The sequence below is a fragment of the Erithacus rubecula genome (assembly GCF_903797595.1).
Source record: "Erithacus rubecula genome assembly, contig: scaffold_88_arrow_ctg1, whole genome shotgun sequence".
Taxonomy (NCBI): domain Eukaryota; kingdom Metazoa; phylum Chordata; class Aves; order Passeriformes; family Muscicapidae; genus Erithacus; species Erithacus rubecula.
The window spans coordinates 732,079-749,306 of NW_027635446.1; the positions used below are offsets into that span (position 1 = coordinate 732,079).

Consider the following 17,228-nt stretch of genomic DNA (forward strand, 5'->3'; position numbering starts at 1 on the left):
TACAGGGCAGGATTCCACATCAGGGCATGATTCCAGATTGGGATCAGAATTCTAAAGTGTATCTGGGCTGGATTCCAGAGCAGGATGGATGGAGTGGCATTGGAGTGGGATTCCAGAACAGGATTGGGGGGATTGAAGGAGCAGGATTGGGGCACAATGGATACAGCAGGATCTGGTGGGATTCCAGAATAGTTCTTGCTCTCTATAGAGTCAGATCCAGTCCATGGGATGGGGACAGAGACAGGGTGACACCAACTCTTACTCTCATCCTGAATGATCCCTGGTGCCAGGTCTAACCCCTTCCCTCTCCCTGCACAAAGCCACAAATTGCTGCTCCCACCCATCACTCCCTTCCCAACAGATTAACTTCCTGCTTTCCCATGTTTTAAACACAATAATTACAGTCATTCCAAACAATTAAATACAAAATTAATAATTTTAATTCTGGTGTGATAATACCCTGGTTTGGGCAATAAATCCCAGTTTCCTCCTCCAGTGCTTAGCAGTTCCTCTCTGGGAAGCATGAATAGAAAAGGGGACATAGGGAACGGGAATGGGAATAGGGAGGGGACACTGGGAAAGGACTGGGGACACCAGGAGCTTGGAGTGAGCACAGCAATGACACCCACACCTGGATCTACCCCCTGGGATTTATTTCCCATTCTGCACCCACATCCAGGAGGAGACGTGGGGAGCAGGGATCACAGGGTGGGGCTTGGATACAGATGATCTGTGCATGGGGGACACATGGGGGACACAGGGAAGGATCCAGGGGACACAGCCAGGGAATGGGCAGAGCTGGGGGACACAGGGAGCTGGGATGCAGAGAGCATGAGGATAAGGGATTCACAGGACACTAACTGGGGACACCAGGAGCTGGCTGGTGACACCAGGAATGGGGGCACTGGGGCTGATTATTCCCCTTTACTCCCTGCCGGGTGCAGCCGCCTTCTCGCTGCCCATCCCGGGGGTGCCAGCGCTGCCCGCCCCGAGGAGCAGGCGGGCGTAGGCGCCGCGGCGCTGCCGCAGCTCGGCCGGTGTCCCGCTCTCGGCCACGGCGCCGCGCTCCAGCACCACCAGGCGCTCAGCGGCGTCCAGAACGCGCCCGCGGTGCGACACGACCAGCACGGTCTGTGCCAGCCCGGCGCGCACCCAGCGCTGTGCCTGCGGCCAGAGAAGCCTCATCCCATCCCGTCCAACTCAGCCCTGCACAGTCCCACCTGATCCCGCCCCACTGTGCCGTTCCTCAGTCCCACCCTAACCCCGTCATCCTTTTCTTACCATCCCACCTCCCTGTTCTCCATCCCATCCCCATGCCCACTGTCTCATCCTGTTCACACTATCCCATCTCGCTGTTCCATCCCACCAGCCCAACCCTTCCCAACACATTCCATCTCTCTGTCTTCTTTCCAGCACTCACATCCCATCCCATCCCATCCCATGGATCCCATCCCAGCCCAACCCAACCCAAACAATCTCAACCCAGCCCAACCCAACACATCTCATCCCATCCATCCCATCCCATCTGAACCCAGCCCAACCCAAACCATCTCAACCCAACTCATCCCATCTCAACCCAACCCAACTCATCCCATGCCATCCCAACACAACCCAACTCAACCCATCTCATCCCATCCCATCCCACCCATCCACCCCAGCCCATCCCATCCATCTCATCCCATCCCATCCATCTCATCTCTCTGTCTTCATCCATTCTACTTTCCTGCCATCCTACACTCCCAGTCCCATTCCTATCCTACCATCCTGTCCTATTTCTACACCTTATTGAGCCACACCACCCATCCAACCCCCCATCTTCACCCTATCATTCCTACTCCACCCCATTATCCCCCATCCCTCCAGCCCCCATCCCACCCTTCCACTCTCATACCATCCCACCCCATTTCCACCAATTGCACCCCTATCCCACCCCCCTCCACCCCACCCCACTCACCGCCCCCTCGTCTCCATCATCCAGAGCCTCATCGAGGATGAGCAGGGTCGGCCGCCGGAGCAGAGCCCGGGCCAGGGCCAGGCGGCGCCGCTGCCCCGCTGCCAGCCGCCCCCCACGCTCGCCCACCTCTGGGGGAACCCATGGATCAGGGGGATCTGACCTCAAGGACCCCCCACGCTCCCCCACCTCTGGGGGAACCCATGGATCAGGGGGATCTGACCTCAAGGACCCCCCACACTCCCCCACCTCTGGGGGAACCCATGGATCAGTGGGATCTGAGCTCAAGGACCCCCCACGCTCCACCACCTCTGAGGGAACCCATGGATCGGGGGATCTGAGCTCAGGGACCCCCCACCTCTGGGGGGACTCTGGGATCCCCTACCCCCAACACTTCCCCACCTCTGGGGGAGCAAGCCATGGATCAGTGGGATCTGAGCTCAAGGACCCCCCACGCTCCCCCACCTCTGGGAGCAACCCAGGGATCAGTGGGATCTGACCTCAAGGATCCCCCCAGACCCTGTGCTCTCCCACCTCTGGGAGCAACCCACAGCATCAGTGGGATCTGACCTCAAGGACACCCCACGCTCGCCCACCTCTGGGGGCAACCCATGGATCAGGGGGATCTGAGCTCAAGGATCCCCCACGCTCCCCCACCTCTGGGGCAACCCATGGATCAGGGGGATCTGACCTCAAGGATCCCCACCACACCCACCATGCTCCCCCATGTCTGCCAGAGGATCTTTGGGATCAGGGGCTGCCCCATCCTCGCAGCTCTCACACCCCAGGATGAAGCCCCAGGATACCCCTGGTGTTCTCCCAGCTCTCACCAGTGTCCCAGCCTTGCTCCAGCCCCTGGATGAAGTCCATGGCTCCAGCAGCAGTGGCAGCCTCCTGCAGCTCTGACTCTGTGCAGTGCTCCAGCCCCAGCACGATGTTCTCACGGATTGTTCCAGAAAACAGGATGGGATCCTGCTCCACCAGCACCACCTGCCCCAGCCCCAAAACCTGTGATGCTGTCCAGGCTCTTGGTGTCCCCATCCTTGTTCCATGATCTCATCTCTCCTTGATGTCCCCATAGTCTCCATCCCTCCTCCCAATGTCCCCATCCCTCTTCCCAGTGTCACCATCCCTGTCATCACCATTCCATTTCCCAGTGCTCCCATCCCATTTCTGGTGTCCCCATCTGCCTTCCCAGTGTCCCCATTCCTGTCATCACCATTCCATTTCCCAGTGCTCCCATCCCATTTCCTGTTGTCCCCATCTGCCTTTCCAGTGTCCCCATCCCTGTCATCACCATTCCATTTCACAGTGCTCCCATCCCATTTCCTGTTATCCCCATCCCATTCCTGCTGTGCCCATCCCTCTTCCCAGTGTCCCCATCCCTGCTCCTGATGTCCCCACCCATTCCTCCCTGCTCCCAGCTCTGTTTCAGTGTCCCCACTGTCCCCACCCCATCCCCAGTGTCCCACCTTGCGGTGCAGGTACTGGTGTTCATACTCTGGCAGTGGGATCCCATCCAGCAGCACCTTCCCCCTGCCAGGATCCCTCACCCTCCCCAGCAGTGCCACAGCCGTGCTCTTCCCGCTGCCATTGGGCCCCGCCAGCGCCGTCACCTCCCTGGGACGCACCTCAAAGGTCACATCCTGTGGGATGGGGACAGGTGATGCCAGAATTCCCACCCCTGGGAAAAACCCCAGGTTCCCCCAGACCCACCTTCAGCACAGGGTGCTCTGGGTTCCCAGGATATGTGAAGGAGACTTTCTGAAAAGTGACGTGGCCCTGAAGCTCAGGGGGCTTCCGTGTCCCCCCGATGTCCCTGGTGGGTTTCTGATCCAGGTATTCCCAGATCTTCTGTCCAGCAGCTGCATTGGTCAGGAATTCGTTGAAGCCGTAGAGCAGCACCTGGGGAGAAGGAAGGGGATGGCATGGGGATGGGCAGGAGCATGGATGGATAGACAGACATGTGGATTCCATGGTCACAAATTCATTGAAACCATAGAGCAGCACCTGGGGAGAAGGAAGGGGATGGCACAGGGATGGGCAGGAACATGGATGGATGGACAGACAGACATGTGGATTCCATGGGATCACCTGGACATGACGGCCAACTGTGTCCTGGTACAGCAGGAAGGTGACAAGGACCCCAGGAGTGATGTGTCCATCATGGAGCTGCTGGTGGCTCCGGAACAGCACCAGGACCCGGATGGTCAGGTGGAGCATCTGTGGATGGCAACAGGGATACTGGTGTCCCCATTCTGCTCCTGGTGTCCCCATTCTGCTCCTGGTGTCCTCATTCCAGTCCTGGGGTCCCCATCTCACCCCTGATGTTCCCATCCTTTGTCCCAGTGTCCCCACTCTGCTTCTAATGTCACCGTTCCCATTCCTGGCACGCCCATTCCTGATCCCAATGCCCCTGTTCTGGTGTCCCCATTCCTGGTGTTCCCATTCTGCTCTCAGTGCCCTCATCTCAGCTGCTGGTTTCCCATTCCTGATCCCAGTGTCTCCATTCCCTGGCATCCCCATTTCCAGTTCCCCCTGACCCTGTTGATGAGAGTGAAGAATGCCAGCTCCAGCTCTATCTGCTCCTTCAGCCTCAGCTCCTTGGCCAGGTTGTGGCTGTGTTGCTCCTCCTCCTCCTCCTCTGCCGAAAAGATCCGGATGGTCTCGATGGCGGCGACGGATTCCTGCACGCCCGAGGCCGTCCGGGCAGATGCTTCCAGCATGGATTGCTGAAGTGCCTGTGGCAGCATTGGAGGCTCTCCAGCTGTCCCAGGTCACCTTCCTGGCCCATCATCTACGCCCTGTCCTCAGCATTCCCATCCCACCACACCCACTGCATCCCCACTTTTGCATTCCCACCGTCCCACACCCTTCTCCCACCCATTCTATCAGTCCTAATCCCACCATCCCCATCCCCACTGTCTCATCCCTGTTCCTACCATTCTCATTCCCAGCATCCCATTCCTCTGGTCTTCATCCCCACTCCCATCCCCCCAGGCCAAATCCAGTCACACCATCCCAACCCATCTCCCTATTTTATCCCATACCATTCCATCCCATCCCACCCCACCTGTCCAACCTGTCCCTTCCCCACCATCCCACTTCATCCCATCCCATCCCATCCCATCCCATCCCATCCCATCCCATCCCATCCCATCCCATCCCATCCCATCCCATCCCACTCCACCTGTCCTTTCCCCACCTTCCCACCTTATCCCATCCTTCTCTTCCATTCCATCCTCATGTCAGCATTCCCACCATCCCGTTCCCTTTGTCCTCATCCCCACTCCTATGTCCCTGGGTCAAATACAGTCACACCATCCCATCCCATCCCATCCCATCCCATCCCATCCCACTATTCTCATCTCCACCATTCCATTCCTTCCCCATACCAGCACTCCCACCATCCCATTCCCTTGATCTCTGTCCCCTCTCATCCCACTATTCCCATCTCCATCATCTTCCTTCCCACTCTCCATCAACCACATTCCATCCCCACCATCCATTCCCCTGGCCCCCATCCCAACTCTGTCATTCCCACCTGGGTGTCCCCCTCCCCCTCTTTCCCTCCCCTATTCCTGACCCGTTTCCGGGCGCTCTGGATACGGTGGGTGGTGATTTCAAGTGGCACCTCCAGCAGTGCCAGCAGTGCCAGGCCTGGTGCCAGCCCCACCATGAACACCCCAACCACCAGGGCCATCCCCAGGCTTCGCAGCAGATGGTTGGCTCCAGTGGGTGCTGCTGAGCACACCTGAGGCACCTCGGTGGAAAATCGAGCCAGGAGCTCAGCTGCAGGGTGGGAAAAGAGATTGGGATTGTGGTGGGTGGGGACAGGATGGAAATGATGTGATGGGGACCAGTGGGATGGTGGAATGGGATGGGACAGTGGAGATGAGATGGTGGGAATGGAGATGGTGAGATGGGGATGATGGGATGAAGCTGGGGACATGCAATGGGATGGAGAATAATGGGGATGGGAAATAATGGATAGAATGGGGAAGTGGGATTGGGACAGGATGAAACTTTGGGGTAGAATGAAGCCAGGAAGATGGGATGGGATGGGATGGGATGGGATGGGATGGGATGGGATGGGATGGGATGGGATGGGATGGGATGGGATGGGATGGGATGGGATGGGATGGGATGGGATGGGATGGGATGGGATGGGATGGGATAACAGACTGATAGGACAGCATGGGATGGGGGCTGGGATTGGATGCTAGGATGGGGACTCTGGTGACAGGATAGTTGGGATGGCATGGACAGGTGGAATGGGTCAGGTGGGCTGCAGCTGGACCGTGCCCTGTTACCTGCTGGCCTTCCCTGGAAGAAATCCAAGTCTTGGTGCACCAGGTGGGAAAAGAGCCGGAGGCTCAGCCTCTGACGGAGACGTGCTTTCAGCAGCAGGAAGAAGCACCCACGGCACCCAGAAAACAGCACACTGGGGGGACACGGGGACATGGTGACATCAGGGATGTTGGGGACATGAGGACAGGCCCAGGGAATGCTGCAACCCACCTGGTGGCTCCAGCAGCTGCCACCATGCCAGCAGCTCCGGCGGTGAGTCCGTCCCCAGTGCCGATGGCATCCAGCACCTTCCCGGTGACGTAGGGTCCCAGTGTCTCCCCTGGGGGTCACCAAGCCTGTGTCACCATGGGTGTGACCACTGACACGGGGACCCTGCCTTGTGAGGGGAGCACCCAACCTGGGCAGTGGGGATCTAAGTTTGGGAAGGCACAACACGATTTGGGCGGGATATAAAGGGGCAGATTAGAGGGGTCAGGAGCCAATATTGGGGGTTTAGTGCCAAATTTAGGGGGTCAGTACCAATTTTAGGAGTCAGAAACTAAACATGGGAGATCAGGACCCAAGGCCTTGGAGGTCAACATTCATTTTTGGGCATCAGACACTGAGTTTGAGGGTCAGCACCCAATTTTGGGGGTCAACACTTCAGTTTGCAGGGTCAGAACCCAATTTAGAGAGTCAGGACACAATTTTGGGAGGGTCAGCACCCAGCTGAAGGTGTCACCTCCCAGTTTATGGAGGTCACCACCCAATTTTAGGCTGGTCATCACCTATTTAGGCACTCAACACTCAATTTTTAGGGGCCAGCGTTCCAATTTGGGGCTGCAGAACCCAAATTTGGGCGTCACCCACCAATGGCCGCCAGCACGAGGCAGAGGACGGCAGCTCCGAGGACGTTCCGCTCCTCCCAGGTCAGTGCCAGAGCGCGCCAGACGGTGCCAGGAGCCTTGGGGACATCGCCGGGGGTCTCAGGGACACCGCCAGGGACCGGGGGAGCGGCCCAGGCCAGCTGGGCGAGTGCGGCAGCTGCGTGGGCGACCCCGAGCCAGGCGGGCGGGGCGGCCGCCAAGAGCCCCGGGCCGGCCCCGGGCGGGCCCAGGAGGGAGCGCAGGGTCCCGAAGGCTGCGGGGGTGGCGGCGACAGTCAGGGCGGCCGCGGTGGCCCCGGGGGGACGGCGGGGGCCGAGTAGCCAGGTGGCCACGACCAGGACGGGCAGGCGAAGGGCGGCTTCGAGCCATAAGCCCGCCACGCCCAGCGGAGCCAGCGGCGGTACCAGCGGCACCAGTAACACCAGTGCCAGGGCATCGGCCACCAGCAGGAGGCCGGGCAGGAGAGCAGCGGGTGGCAGCGCCATGGCGGGACCAGTACAGACCAGTGCTCCCTGTGTGGGAAGGATCAACAGGCTGAGAACTTACCAGTTAAAACCAATGAGCACTGGGGTGCTCCCCTGTCCACACCAGTGCTCCCAGTCTAGACGAGGGTGCTACCAGTCTTGTGCCCTGAGCCACACCAGTGCTCCCAGTTCAGCTCGGAGCGCTCCCCAGTCCACAAAAGGCACTTCCCAGTCCAGCCCTCTCAGCTCCCCAGTCCACACGGGGCACTCACCAGTGCCCACCACTGCTCCCGGTTCAGCTCTCCGGTAGCTCCCAGAAAGATCCGTTAAGATTTCGCTTTCGAGTCCCCGCCTGTCCCGCTCTGCCCCGCCCCTCCCGCCCTCTCCACGCACACACCACGCCCAGACCACGCCCATTTCCCCGCCCAGACCCCGCCCCCCGCCTGCATCGCCCCCTCCGGCCCGCAACCCGCTCCGGCTCCGTCTACCTGACAACCGATGACGTCACATACATGCCGACCAATCAGCGGCGCTTATTCCGGGCCTGTGGGCGTGTCAGTTCCAGGGGATTCCCGCCGGTTCCGCCCCGCCCCCCGCGCGCCGTTTTCGGCTTTCCGGGAAATCGCGGCGCCTCCGGGAGCGGACCGGGCGCGATCGGAGAGGCACCAGGGCCATGAAGGGTCCGGACTAGGACACACCGGGAGCAGGAACGGGGCCCGCACGGAGCCTCCGGGACCCTCCGGAACCAACCGCCAGAAGAACCGGGAGCCAGCAGAACTCACCAGGACCCAGCACGACTCACCGGGACCAGAGCAGGACGCACCCCCTGCCCCGCGATGTTTTCTCCCCAGATCCGACGGCTCCTGGCCCTGCTGGCCCCCGAGCGCGGGCGCTGGATGCTGGTGGGGGGGCTGATGTCGGCTTCTGCCCTCGGTACGAGGGGACCCCGACCTGGGGAGGGCAGAACCCCTTGGAGGGACTTCGGGATCTGATTTGGAGGGTTTGGACATAACTGTGGGGGGGGCAGGACACGATGGGGGGTTGCAAGGCCAATTTGCGGGGTCAGAACCCAATTTGGGGGGAGGCAGGATCTGATTTGAGGGAGGTCAGAAACCAATTTGTGCATCGGGATCCAATTTAGAGGCAGCGAGCGCACAATTTGGGCGATCAGGATCCAATTTTGGGACTCAACACACAGTTTTGGGAGCCAGGATCCAGTTTTCAGGCTTCAGTCCCCAATTTAGGGGGAACCCCCACTTAAACACTGTGTCCCCGCAGGTGAGGTGGCCGCCCCGTACTTCACGGGCCGCGTCACTGACCGGGTGACAAAGGAGGACGCGACAGCGGCCGTGTGGCCCCTTGTGCTGGTGGGGCTGGGCAGGTGGGTGCCCCCGGAGCCGCGGGGACACGCCGAGGTGGCGGTGAGGCGGCGGTGACCCGCGGCCTGACCCCGCTGTCCCCGCAGTGCCATCGCCGAGCTGGCCTGTGACTGCAGCGCAGCGGTGGCGCTGACGCGGGCGCGGGAGCGGCTGCAGCGACGGGCGGTGGCCGCGGTGCTGCGCGGGGACGTGCCCGGGCCCGGGGGTCTCCTGGGGGACACGCCGGGCGCGGTGGCCGAGCGGGTGACAGGGGACGCCAGGGCGGCGCACGCGGCGCTGGCCGATATGGTGGTGCCGTTGCTGTGGGGGGTGACACGGGCAGTGTCGCTGCTGGCCACGGTGGCCTGGCTGTCCCCTCTGCTCGGTCTGCTCACGCTCTTGGCACTGCCGCTCTTCCTGCTGCTGCCGCGCGCCGTCGGAGCCATCCAGCGGGTACTGAGGGGACATGGGGTGTGAGGGGCCCTTGGGGACACCTCTCTGTCCCCAGTGTCACCTCCCTGAGCCCCTTGTCACCTCCCTGCACCTTGAGTTCACTCCAAACCCTTCCTGTCCCCTTCCTGTGCCTGTTGTCACTTCCCCACGCCCACTGTCACCTTCTCCTGTCCCCCCAGCCCCCATCCCCATGGTGACCCCCTGTCCCTGTGTCCCCAGGACCTGGCCCGGCAGGTGCGGGTGGCAGAGGCCAGCACCGCTGCGGTGGCCCTGGAGTCCCTGGGGGCCGTGGGGACCGTCCGAGCCTTTGGGCACGAGGCCGGTGTCACCTCGTGGGTCCGGCAGCGCCTGGCCCAGCAGCACCAGCTGGAGAGGAGAGAGGCCCTGGCCTATGCAGCTGGGTGCTGGGCCAGTGGGGTATGGGGACACTGGGGACACGGGGCGATGAGGAACAGTGGCATGGGAATGGAACATGTGGTGGCACAGGGCTGGGGACAAGGCACGTGGTGGCAGCGGGCTGGGAGACATGGGAATGTGATGGTGGAATAGGGGACAGGGATGTGATGGTGTTGGAATAGGGGACACAGGGATGTGGTGGTGTTGGAATAGGGGACACAGGGATGTAGCAGCAGGAGTCACATTGGGTATGGTGGCAGGGGGATGAAGACATGGGGATACAGGGACAGGAGATACAGTGACGGGGGCTGGGGAACACAAAGTAGCAAAGGGCCAGGGGACACAGGACATGGTGGCAGGACATGGGGAGTAGCAGTGTGGGGCCAGGGGATGTGGAAACATGGTGGCCTGGGGCAGAGGGGTATGAGAATGGGTGGCCAGGGGAGGGTGACATGGTGGCCTGGGGCAGAGGGGTATGAGAATGGGTGGCCTGGGGGAGGGGTCGTGGTGGCCTGGGGCTGGGTGACACAGTGACATGAAGCTGGGCTGACAGCCTGTGTCTGTGTCTCCAGTTCCCTGCCCTGGCTCTGAAGCTGGCAGTGCTCATCTTGGGTGGATACTTGGTAACTGCAGGGTCTGTCACCCCTGGGGAGCTGGTGGCCATCCTCATGTGCCAGCTACACTTCACCAAGGCTGTGGAGGTGATGAAAGTGTCCCCTACATGTCCCCATTGTGTTCTCTCCTGTCCTCAATCCCATTCCCTGTGTCCCATGTCCCCCCACCACATCCCCATGTCCCCACATGCTGGCAGTGATGTCCCCATACTCTCTTGGCCACGTTCCCAACCCTATCTCCTGCATCCCCAGCCCCTCCCTGTTGTGCACCCTGCATGTCCTCAAGTTCTGTCACTTATGTCCCACTGTGCACTTGCCCCATGTCACCTCATGTCTCCCTGTGTCCTCCTCATGTCCCTGTGTCCCCAATGTCCCCATGTCCCCAGATGGTGCTCTTGTACCTCCCATTCCTGGCCAAGGCTGTTGGCTCCTCTGAGACACTCCTGGAGCTGCTGGAGCAGGCCAGGACTGTGGCACCAGCAGGGCCACTGTCACCTGTCACCCCCCGGGGCCAGGAGACCACATGGACTCCAGGCCTGTGCCTCAAGGATGTCTGGATGTCATACCCTGGGCAGCCCGAGCCAGTCCTCAAGGTGATGGTGGCAGAGGGGCAGGGGGACACATGGGGTATGGTGAATGTGGGGGAACATGGGACACAGGGGGACAAGGGGATATTGGGGACATGGCGACACATGGGGAGGATGTGGGGAAACATGGGACATGGGGGGGGGATATAGGACAGGGGTACAAGGGGATACTGGGGATATGGGGGACAAGGGGATATTGGGGACATGAAGGGACAAGGGGATATTGGAGATATGGGGGGACAAGGGGATATTGGGGACATGGGGGACAAGGGGATATTGGGGACATGCGGGGACAAGGGGGTAGTGGAGATATGAGGGGACAAGTGATTCTGGGGTCCCGCGGTCACTGGAGGGGTCGGTGCCATCTCTGTTCCGCCAGGGGGTGTCGCTGTCGCTGCGCCCCGGGGAGGTGGTGGCCGTGCTGGCGCCCCCTGGCGGCGGGAAGAGCTCGCTGGCGGCGGCGGCGCTGGGGCTGCGCCCCCTGGCGGGCGGGGCGGTGCTGCTGGACGGGATTCCCCTGAGCCCCCGCTCGGACCCTGCTCTGCGACAGCAGGTGACACCCGCGGGCCACCCAGCGTCACCATCCACCCCTGTCACCAAACCTCTGTGGCCACCTTGTTGTCCCCCCCAGCTCCTCACAGCCATCCCTGGTCCTCAACAGGTCCCCACTGCTGTCCCCAGGTCATTCATGTGCCCCTGCTGCCACCCCGAGGTCACCAGTGGGTGCCTCAGTGCCACCCCTGGATCCCCAATTCCACTCCTCTGTCACAAGTGGGTTACCATGGCTACCCCAGCTCAGCCATTGTCCCAACAGCCATGACCCCCGTGTCACCCTGTGTCCTCAGCACGTCCCCACTGCCACCTCCAGGTCCCTCTTGTGTTCCCAGCATTTCTTCACAGCCACACCTTTGTCATCCAGCCTCACCACGGCCCTGTCACTACCCCATGTCCTGTCCTTGTCCCTGCTCAGTCCCTGCATGGTGCCCTGTCCCCACAGGTGGCCGGTGTCCCGCAGTGCCCGTCCCTCTTCTCTCGCTCCCTCAGCGCCAACATCACTCTGGGCTGGGGACACAAGGAGGGGACCCAGGTGGTGGCAGCAGCACAGAGGGTGGGGGTGCACACCTGGGCCAAACAGCTGCCACGTGGCTACGACACAGGTACAGCAAGTGTCCCCATGGTCCCCCTGTAGTGTCCCCAGTGTGTGCCAAAGGTGCCTTACAAGTGTCCCAGCAATGTGTCCAAGGTGTCCCCTTGGTCTCCCCAGTGTGTCCCTGTTGTGACCCCATGATGTTCCCGTGATGTCACATCACTGTCCCCACAGTCTCCCCACCTGTTCCCTGACTGTCCCCATGCCATCCCCTCCATGTCCTGTCTGTGTCCTCACTGTCCCCTTGCTGTCCTGTCTCTGTTCTCCCTGTGCACCCCAGAGCTGGGTGTGCAGGGGGTGTAGCTTCCTAACATGTCCCAGCGTCTCCCCTTGGTGTCCCAAATCTGTCTCCACCGTGTCCCTTCAGTGTCCCCATGCTGTCACCACAGTGTCCTGTTGTCCCCTCGCTGTCCACCCTCAATTCCCCACGGTGTCCCCTCTGTCCCCTCCCTTTCCCCGGGTGCACAGTGGGTGTGGCTCCCCAATATGTCCACGTGATGTCCACATGGTGTCCCCCCACCGTCCCTGTGGTGTCCCCACGGTGTCCCCTCTGTCCCCAGAGGTGGGCCCGCGGGGGATGCAGCTGTCAGGGGGACAGGCCCAGGGGGTGGCACTGGCCCGGGCGCTGCTCAGGACCCCCCGGGTGCTGGTGCTGGATGAGCCCACGCGGGCACTGGACCCCGTGATCCGACTGCAGGTAGGTCACAGCCTTGTCCCTGTGTCCCATGGCCCCATCCCCCGGGTCCCCTTGTCCTCTGGGTCCTCACTCCTTGTGTCCCCTGGGTCCCCAGTCCCCATGTCCCCTTGGTTGCTGCCCCTCATGTCACCTAGGGTCTCCTAGGTCACCAAATTCCCTGGGTCCCTTTGGTATCCCCTAGGTCCCTTCCTTGTCCCCTGGGTCCCCACTCCCCATGTCCTTTGTGTCCCCAATCCTTGTGTCCCCTACATGCCCCAGGTCCCCTCTGTTCCCCTGTGTCCCTTTGGTTGCTGCCCCCCATGTCCCCTGGGGTGCCCTGGGCCCCCAAATCCCCTGGCCCCCATGTCCCCACTCCCCGGGTCCTTGGCTGTGCTTCCCCCCGTGTCCCCGCTGTGTCCCCCCGTGTCCCCCGTGTCCCCGCAGGTGGAGCAGGAGCTGCTGCGTCCGGGCGGTGCCGGCCCGGGGGAGGGGCCGGCGGTGCTGCTGGTCACAGGGCGACTGGCACTGGCCCAAAAGGCTCCCAGGGTGGCCCTGCTGGAGGGGGGGCGGCTGCGGGAGCTGCGGAGCCCTGAGGAGCTCAGGAGCCTCCCGTGGGGGACAGCGGGGGACACTGGGGATGGGGAGGGGGACACCGGGCAGGGACAGTGAGAACAGGGGTGAGGGGCAGCGGAGAATGGGGACACCGTGGGGGAGGGGGTGTGACAGTGAGCGGGTCAATCGATATTCAGATCTGTGTATCAATAAATCGATAAGCCAAGCAATAAACGCGTCGGGAGGGGGAGGGGCCGGGACCCCCCCCCCCGGCTGGGCCCCGCGGCCCCTCCCCCTCCATGAGCTCATCGTGTTGATGGAGAAAATTCCTTGGCGGGGGCGGTGGGCACGGGGGGGACACGGGGGGGGGGACATCGGGACACGGGGTGCCCCCCCACTCTGCCCCTCCCCACCCCCCCCGCTTTTTGAGGGGTCCCAGGAGCCCCCCCCGCTGTTTCTGTTGCTGCCGGGGCAGAGTCACGGCCACGCCCAGACTGGGAGCACTGGGAGGGGTTGTGCTGGGACACTGGGATGAGCTATACTGGTGTTACTGGGAGCCCTGGGTCAGTCTGTGCCGCATTGCTGGTGTTACTGGGAGCATTTGGATAGACTGGGAGTACTGGGATGGGCTGTGCCATGTTACTGGTGTCACTCGGAACATCAGGGTTAGGTTTACTGGTGTTACTGGGATCACTGGGACCGACTATACTGGGATGGGCTTTCCCATGTTACTGGTGTCACGGGGATGGGCCATACTAGTGGTACTGGTAGCCATGGGTCATTCTGTGCCATTTTACTGGGCTTACTGGGAGCTAGAGGGTAGGAGTTACTGGTGCTCCTGGGAGCACTGGGATGAACTGGGCAGTTCTCTTGGGTGCGCTGGGAGGAGGTGTCCTGTGTTACTGGTGTTACTGGTGGGACTGGGATGAGGTGTAGGACAGGTCCTGTGCTACTGGGAGCACTGGGATGTGCTGTGCCAGTGTTAGTGGTGTCACTGGGAGCACTGGGATGTGCTGTGCCAGTGTTAGTGGTATCACTGGGAGCACTGGGATGTGCTGTGTCGGTGTTACTGGTGTCACTGGGAGCACTGGGATGTGCTGTGCTGGTGTCACTGGTGTCACTGGTGTCACTGGGATGTGCTGTGCTGGTGTCACTGGTGTTACTGGTGTCACTGGTGTCACTGGGATGGCTGCACTGGGGCTCTCATGAGCCGGGCTCAGTCTGAGGCGCGTTACTGGTGTCACTGGTGTCACTGGTGTCACTGGGATGTGCTGTGCTGGTGTCACTGGTGTCACTGGTGTCACTGGGATGGCTGCACTGGGGCTCTCATGAGCCGGGCTCAGTCAGTTACTGGTGGCCCAGGCCCCGCCCCCGGCCCCGCCCCCCTCGGGCCGCCCCGCCCGACCCAGAGCGCGAACGCAGCGAGACCGGCCGGAGGTTCTGGGGGGACTGGGAGGGACTGGGGGGTCGCTGGGGGGGCGCAGGGGCGACACTGGGATGTGACTGGGCGGGGCTTGGGAGAACTGGGCAGGACTGGGGGGCACGGAGAGAACTGGGGCAAACTGGGGGGAATTGGAGGCACTGGGAGGGACTGGGGAGGATTGGGAGAACTGAGAGGGACTGGAAGGGATTGGGAGGGACTGGGAGGAACAGGGGGGAGCTGGAGGGACTGTGGGAATGGGGGGGACTGGGGGAACTGGGGGGCACTGGGGGAGACTGGAGGAATTGGGGTGCACTGGGGGGAACAGGCGACACTCTCAGCTCTGGGGGAACTGTGGGGCTTGGGGTACTTGGAGGGACTGGGAGGGGTCACTGGTGGTTACTGGAGAGTCGCTGGGGTTACTGGGAGGTGCTGTGGGTTGCGGTGTCTGTCTGTCTCCAGGAATGTTCCCACAGGTGTCCCTCATGTCGCCACGGGTCTCCCTGTGCCCCCCCTGGTGTGTGTCCCTATGTTCTTCAGGTGTCCCCAGAGATGTTCTCATGTCCCCTACTGGTGTCCATGTGTCCCCGGGAATGTCCCCTGGGTGTCCCCCCGATGTCTCTCTCTCTCCTCTGTGTCACCGTGGGTGTCCCCAAGATGTCCCTGTCCCCCCATGGGTGTTCCCTGTGCTTCACGCGTGTCCTTTGTGTGACCCCAGGGTGACTCCACATCCTCCACGTGGCTTGGACATCCCCACAGCTGTCCCTATGTTATTTATTGTCCCCATGTGTGTCCCCACATCCTCGTGATATGTGCCTGTGTGCCCTAGCTGTCCCCATAGGTGTCCCTGTGTCCCCCCGTGGGTGCCCCACGGCTGTCCCCGTGTTTCCCCGTGGTCAATCCCCATGTCCCCGTTTTCCCCCAGGACGATGCCGGTGACTCTGGAACTGCGGCTCCTCCTGCTGGCACTGGCGCTGCGGGGTAGGGAGCAGGTCCCCCTCGGTGTCCCCCTCAGTGTCCCCCTCAGTGTCCCCTGCCACGTCTCCCCCCGAGCCACCCGAGACGTGCGGGACAGCGCTGGCCGATGTGCTGCGGCGGCTGCGGGAGCTCGAGGGACACGCGCGGGCGCTGAGGGGACACTGCGGGGACACGGGGGGACCCCAGGCCGGCACAGGTGACAGCGGGCAAGGAGGAGAGCACGGGGGGGGGGCAGGGGGACACGGGGGGCAGGGGAGTCAAAGGGACAGGGAGGGGACATGGCAGAATCTAGGCTGGGACAGGTAACAGAGAGCAGTGACATGGAGGGGACACGGAAGGGGACAGTGAAGGACTGGGGGGACATAGAGAAACACTGGGGGGTCATTGGGGGGTCACTCAGTGCTCATTGGGGGGTCACTCAGTGGTCATTGGAGGGTCACTGGGGGTCATTGGGGGGGTCACTCAGTGGTCATTGGGAGGGTCACTGGGGTGGTCATTGGGGGGTCACTGGGTGGTCACTGGGTTGATCATGGGGGGGTCACTGGGTGGTCATTAGAGGGTCATTGGGGGTCACTGGGGTGGTCATTGGGGGTCACTGGGGTGGTCATTGGGGTTCGCTGGGCTGGTCATTGGGGGGATCACTGGAGGAGTCCTGGGGGAGTCACTGGGGGTCCCGCCCGTGTCCCGTGTCCCCCAAGCCGGTCGGTGCCGCTCTGTGCGCCCCCTGCCGGCGGGGGCTGTGCCTGCCCCGCCCCCTCGGGCGAGGCCCCGCCCCCTGCCCCGCCCCCCCCCCCGTGTCCCCCGGCTGCAGTGACCAGGGCCGGTGCGAGCGCGGGCGCTGCCGCTGCTTCCCGGGCTCCAGCGGCCCCGACTGTGCCACCCCCGCCTGTGCTCCGGGCTGGGGCGGGACCCGCTGCGACATCGGTGCGTCCCAACGCCCCCCAGTGCTCCCAGCACCTCCCATCGCCCCCAGCTCAGTGTGTCCCCAAGTGTCCCTATGTGCCACTCCCAGTGCTCTCCGTTGCCTCCCAGTGCCCCCATTCCCTTGTGTCCCCAGTGTGTCCCTGGCACATCCTAGGGTGTTCCCAGGGTGTCCCCACCCCCTAGATTCCCCATCCCAGGGTGTCACTGTGGTGTCCCCCATCCCATGGGTGTCCCCTAATGTCCCCATGGTGTCCCTGCGCTGTCCCCTCAGAGGTGCCCTGGGTGACACCACGGCTGGCCTCCCGCACCCCGACATCCCTGTGCATCACCTGGCCCCAGCCCCTCACTCCTCCTGATGGCCACCGGGTGACACTTGTCCCCCTGTGAGTGGGGACAGAGGGGACATGGGGGTGGGGGCGTGAGGATGGGGCAGGGACAGAGGGCAACAGGGACATGGAAGGGGCAAGCCCCCAGTGCCACCCGTATGGTCACAAAGGGATGACCCCAATATGTCCCCAAATCATTGCCACG

The 17,228-nt window shown here is 62.3% G+C and overlaps 2 protein-coding genes across 5 annotated transcripts in view; one reads left to right on the forward strand and one right to left on the reverse strand.

Annotated features, from left to right (window-relative positions):
* Window positions 1-924: 924 nt before the first annotated feature.
* Window positions 925-17,228, reverse strand: part of LOC306816764 (antigen peptide transporter 2-like) — a gene marked incomplete at its 3' end in the record, with an annotated part of 43,219 nt that continues 26,915 nt past the window's right edge. Inside the window, exons 1-12 of one of the 4 annotated variants that reach the window (XM_079333194.1) lie at window positions 7,865-7,959; window positions 7,112-7,640; window positions 6,473-6,581; window positions 6,265-6,395; window positions 5,538-5,743; window positions 4,495-4,692; window positions 4,046-4,174; window positions 3,668-3,856; window positions 3,424-3,597; window positions 2,782-2,941; window positions 1,955-2,082; window positions 925-1,164 (exon numbers count right to left, since the gene is read on the reverse strand). In XM_079333194.1, coding sequence (XP_079189320.1) covers window positions 925-1,164; window positions 1,955-2,082; window positions 2,782-2,941; window positions 3,424-3,597; window positions 3,668-3,856; window positions 4,046-4,174; window positions 4,495-4,692; window positions 5,538-5,743; window positions 6,265-6,395; window positions 6,473-6,581; window positions 7,112-7,613 — 2,166 coding nt within the window. In that variant the 5' untranslated portion in view covers window positions 7,614-7,640; window positions 7,865-7,959. Of the gene's footprint in view, window positions 1,165-1,954; window positions 2,083-2,781; window positions 2,942-3,423; window positions 3,598-3,667; window positions 3,857-4,045; window positions 4,175-4,494; window positions 4,693-5,537; window positions 5,744-6,264; window positions 6,396-6,472; window positions 6,582-7,111; window positions 7,641-7,769; window positions 7,786-7,864; window positions 7,960-17,228 lie in introns of those variants that run through there. The other 3 variants (XM_079333193.1, XM_079333195.1, XM_079333196.1) reach the window with 3 other exon arrangements.
* LOC306816798 (antigen peptide transporter 1-like) lies at window positions 8,429-16,079 on the forward strand (the record flags this gene model as incomplete). The annotated part of the gene is made up of 12 exons (XM_079333258.1): window positions 8,429-8,525; window positions 8,871-8,973; window positions 9,058-9,403; window positions 9,623-9,820; window positions 10,372-10,500; window positions 10,800-11,006; window positions 11,380-11,553; window positions 11,998-12,157; window positions 12,708-12,844; window positions 13,268-13,488; window positions 15,721-15,776; window positions 15,823-16,079. The coding sequence occupies 12 exons, from the start codon at window positions 8,429-8,431 to the stop codon at window positions 16,077-16,079; spliced, it is 2,085 nt and encodes a 694-aa protein (XP_079189384.1).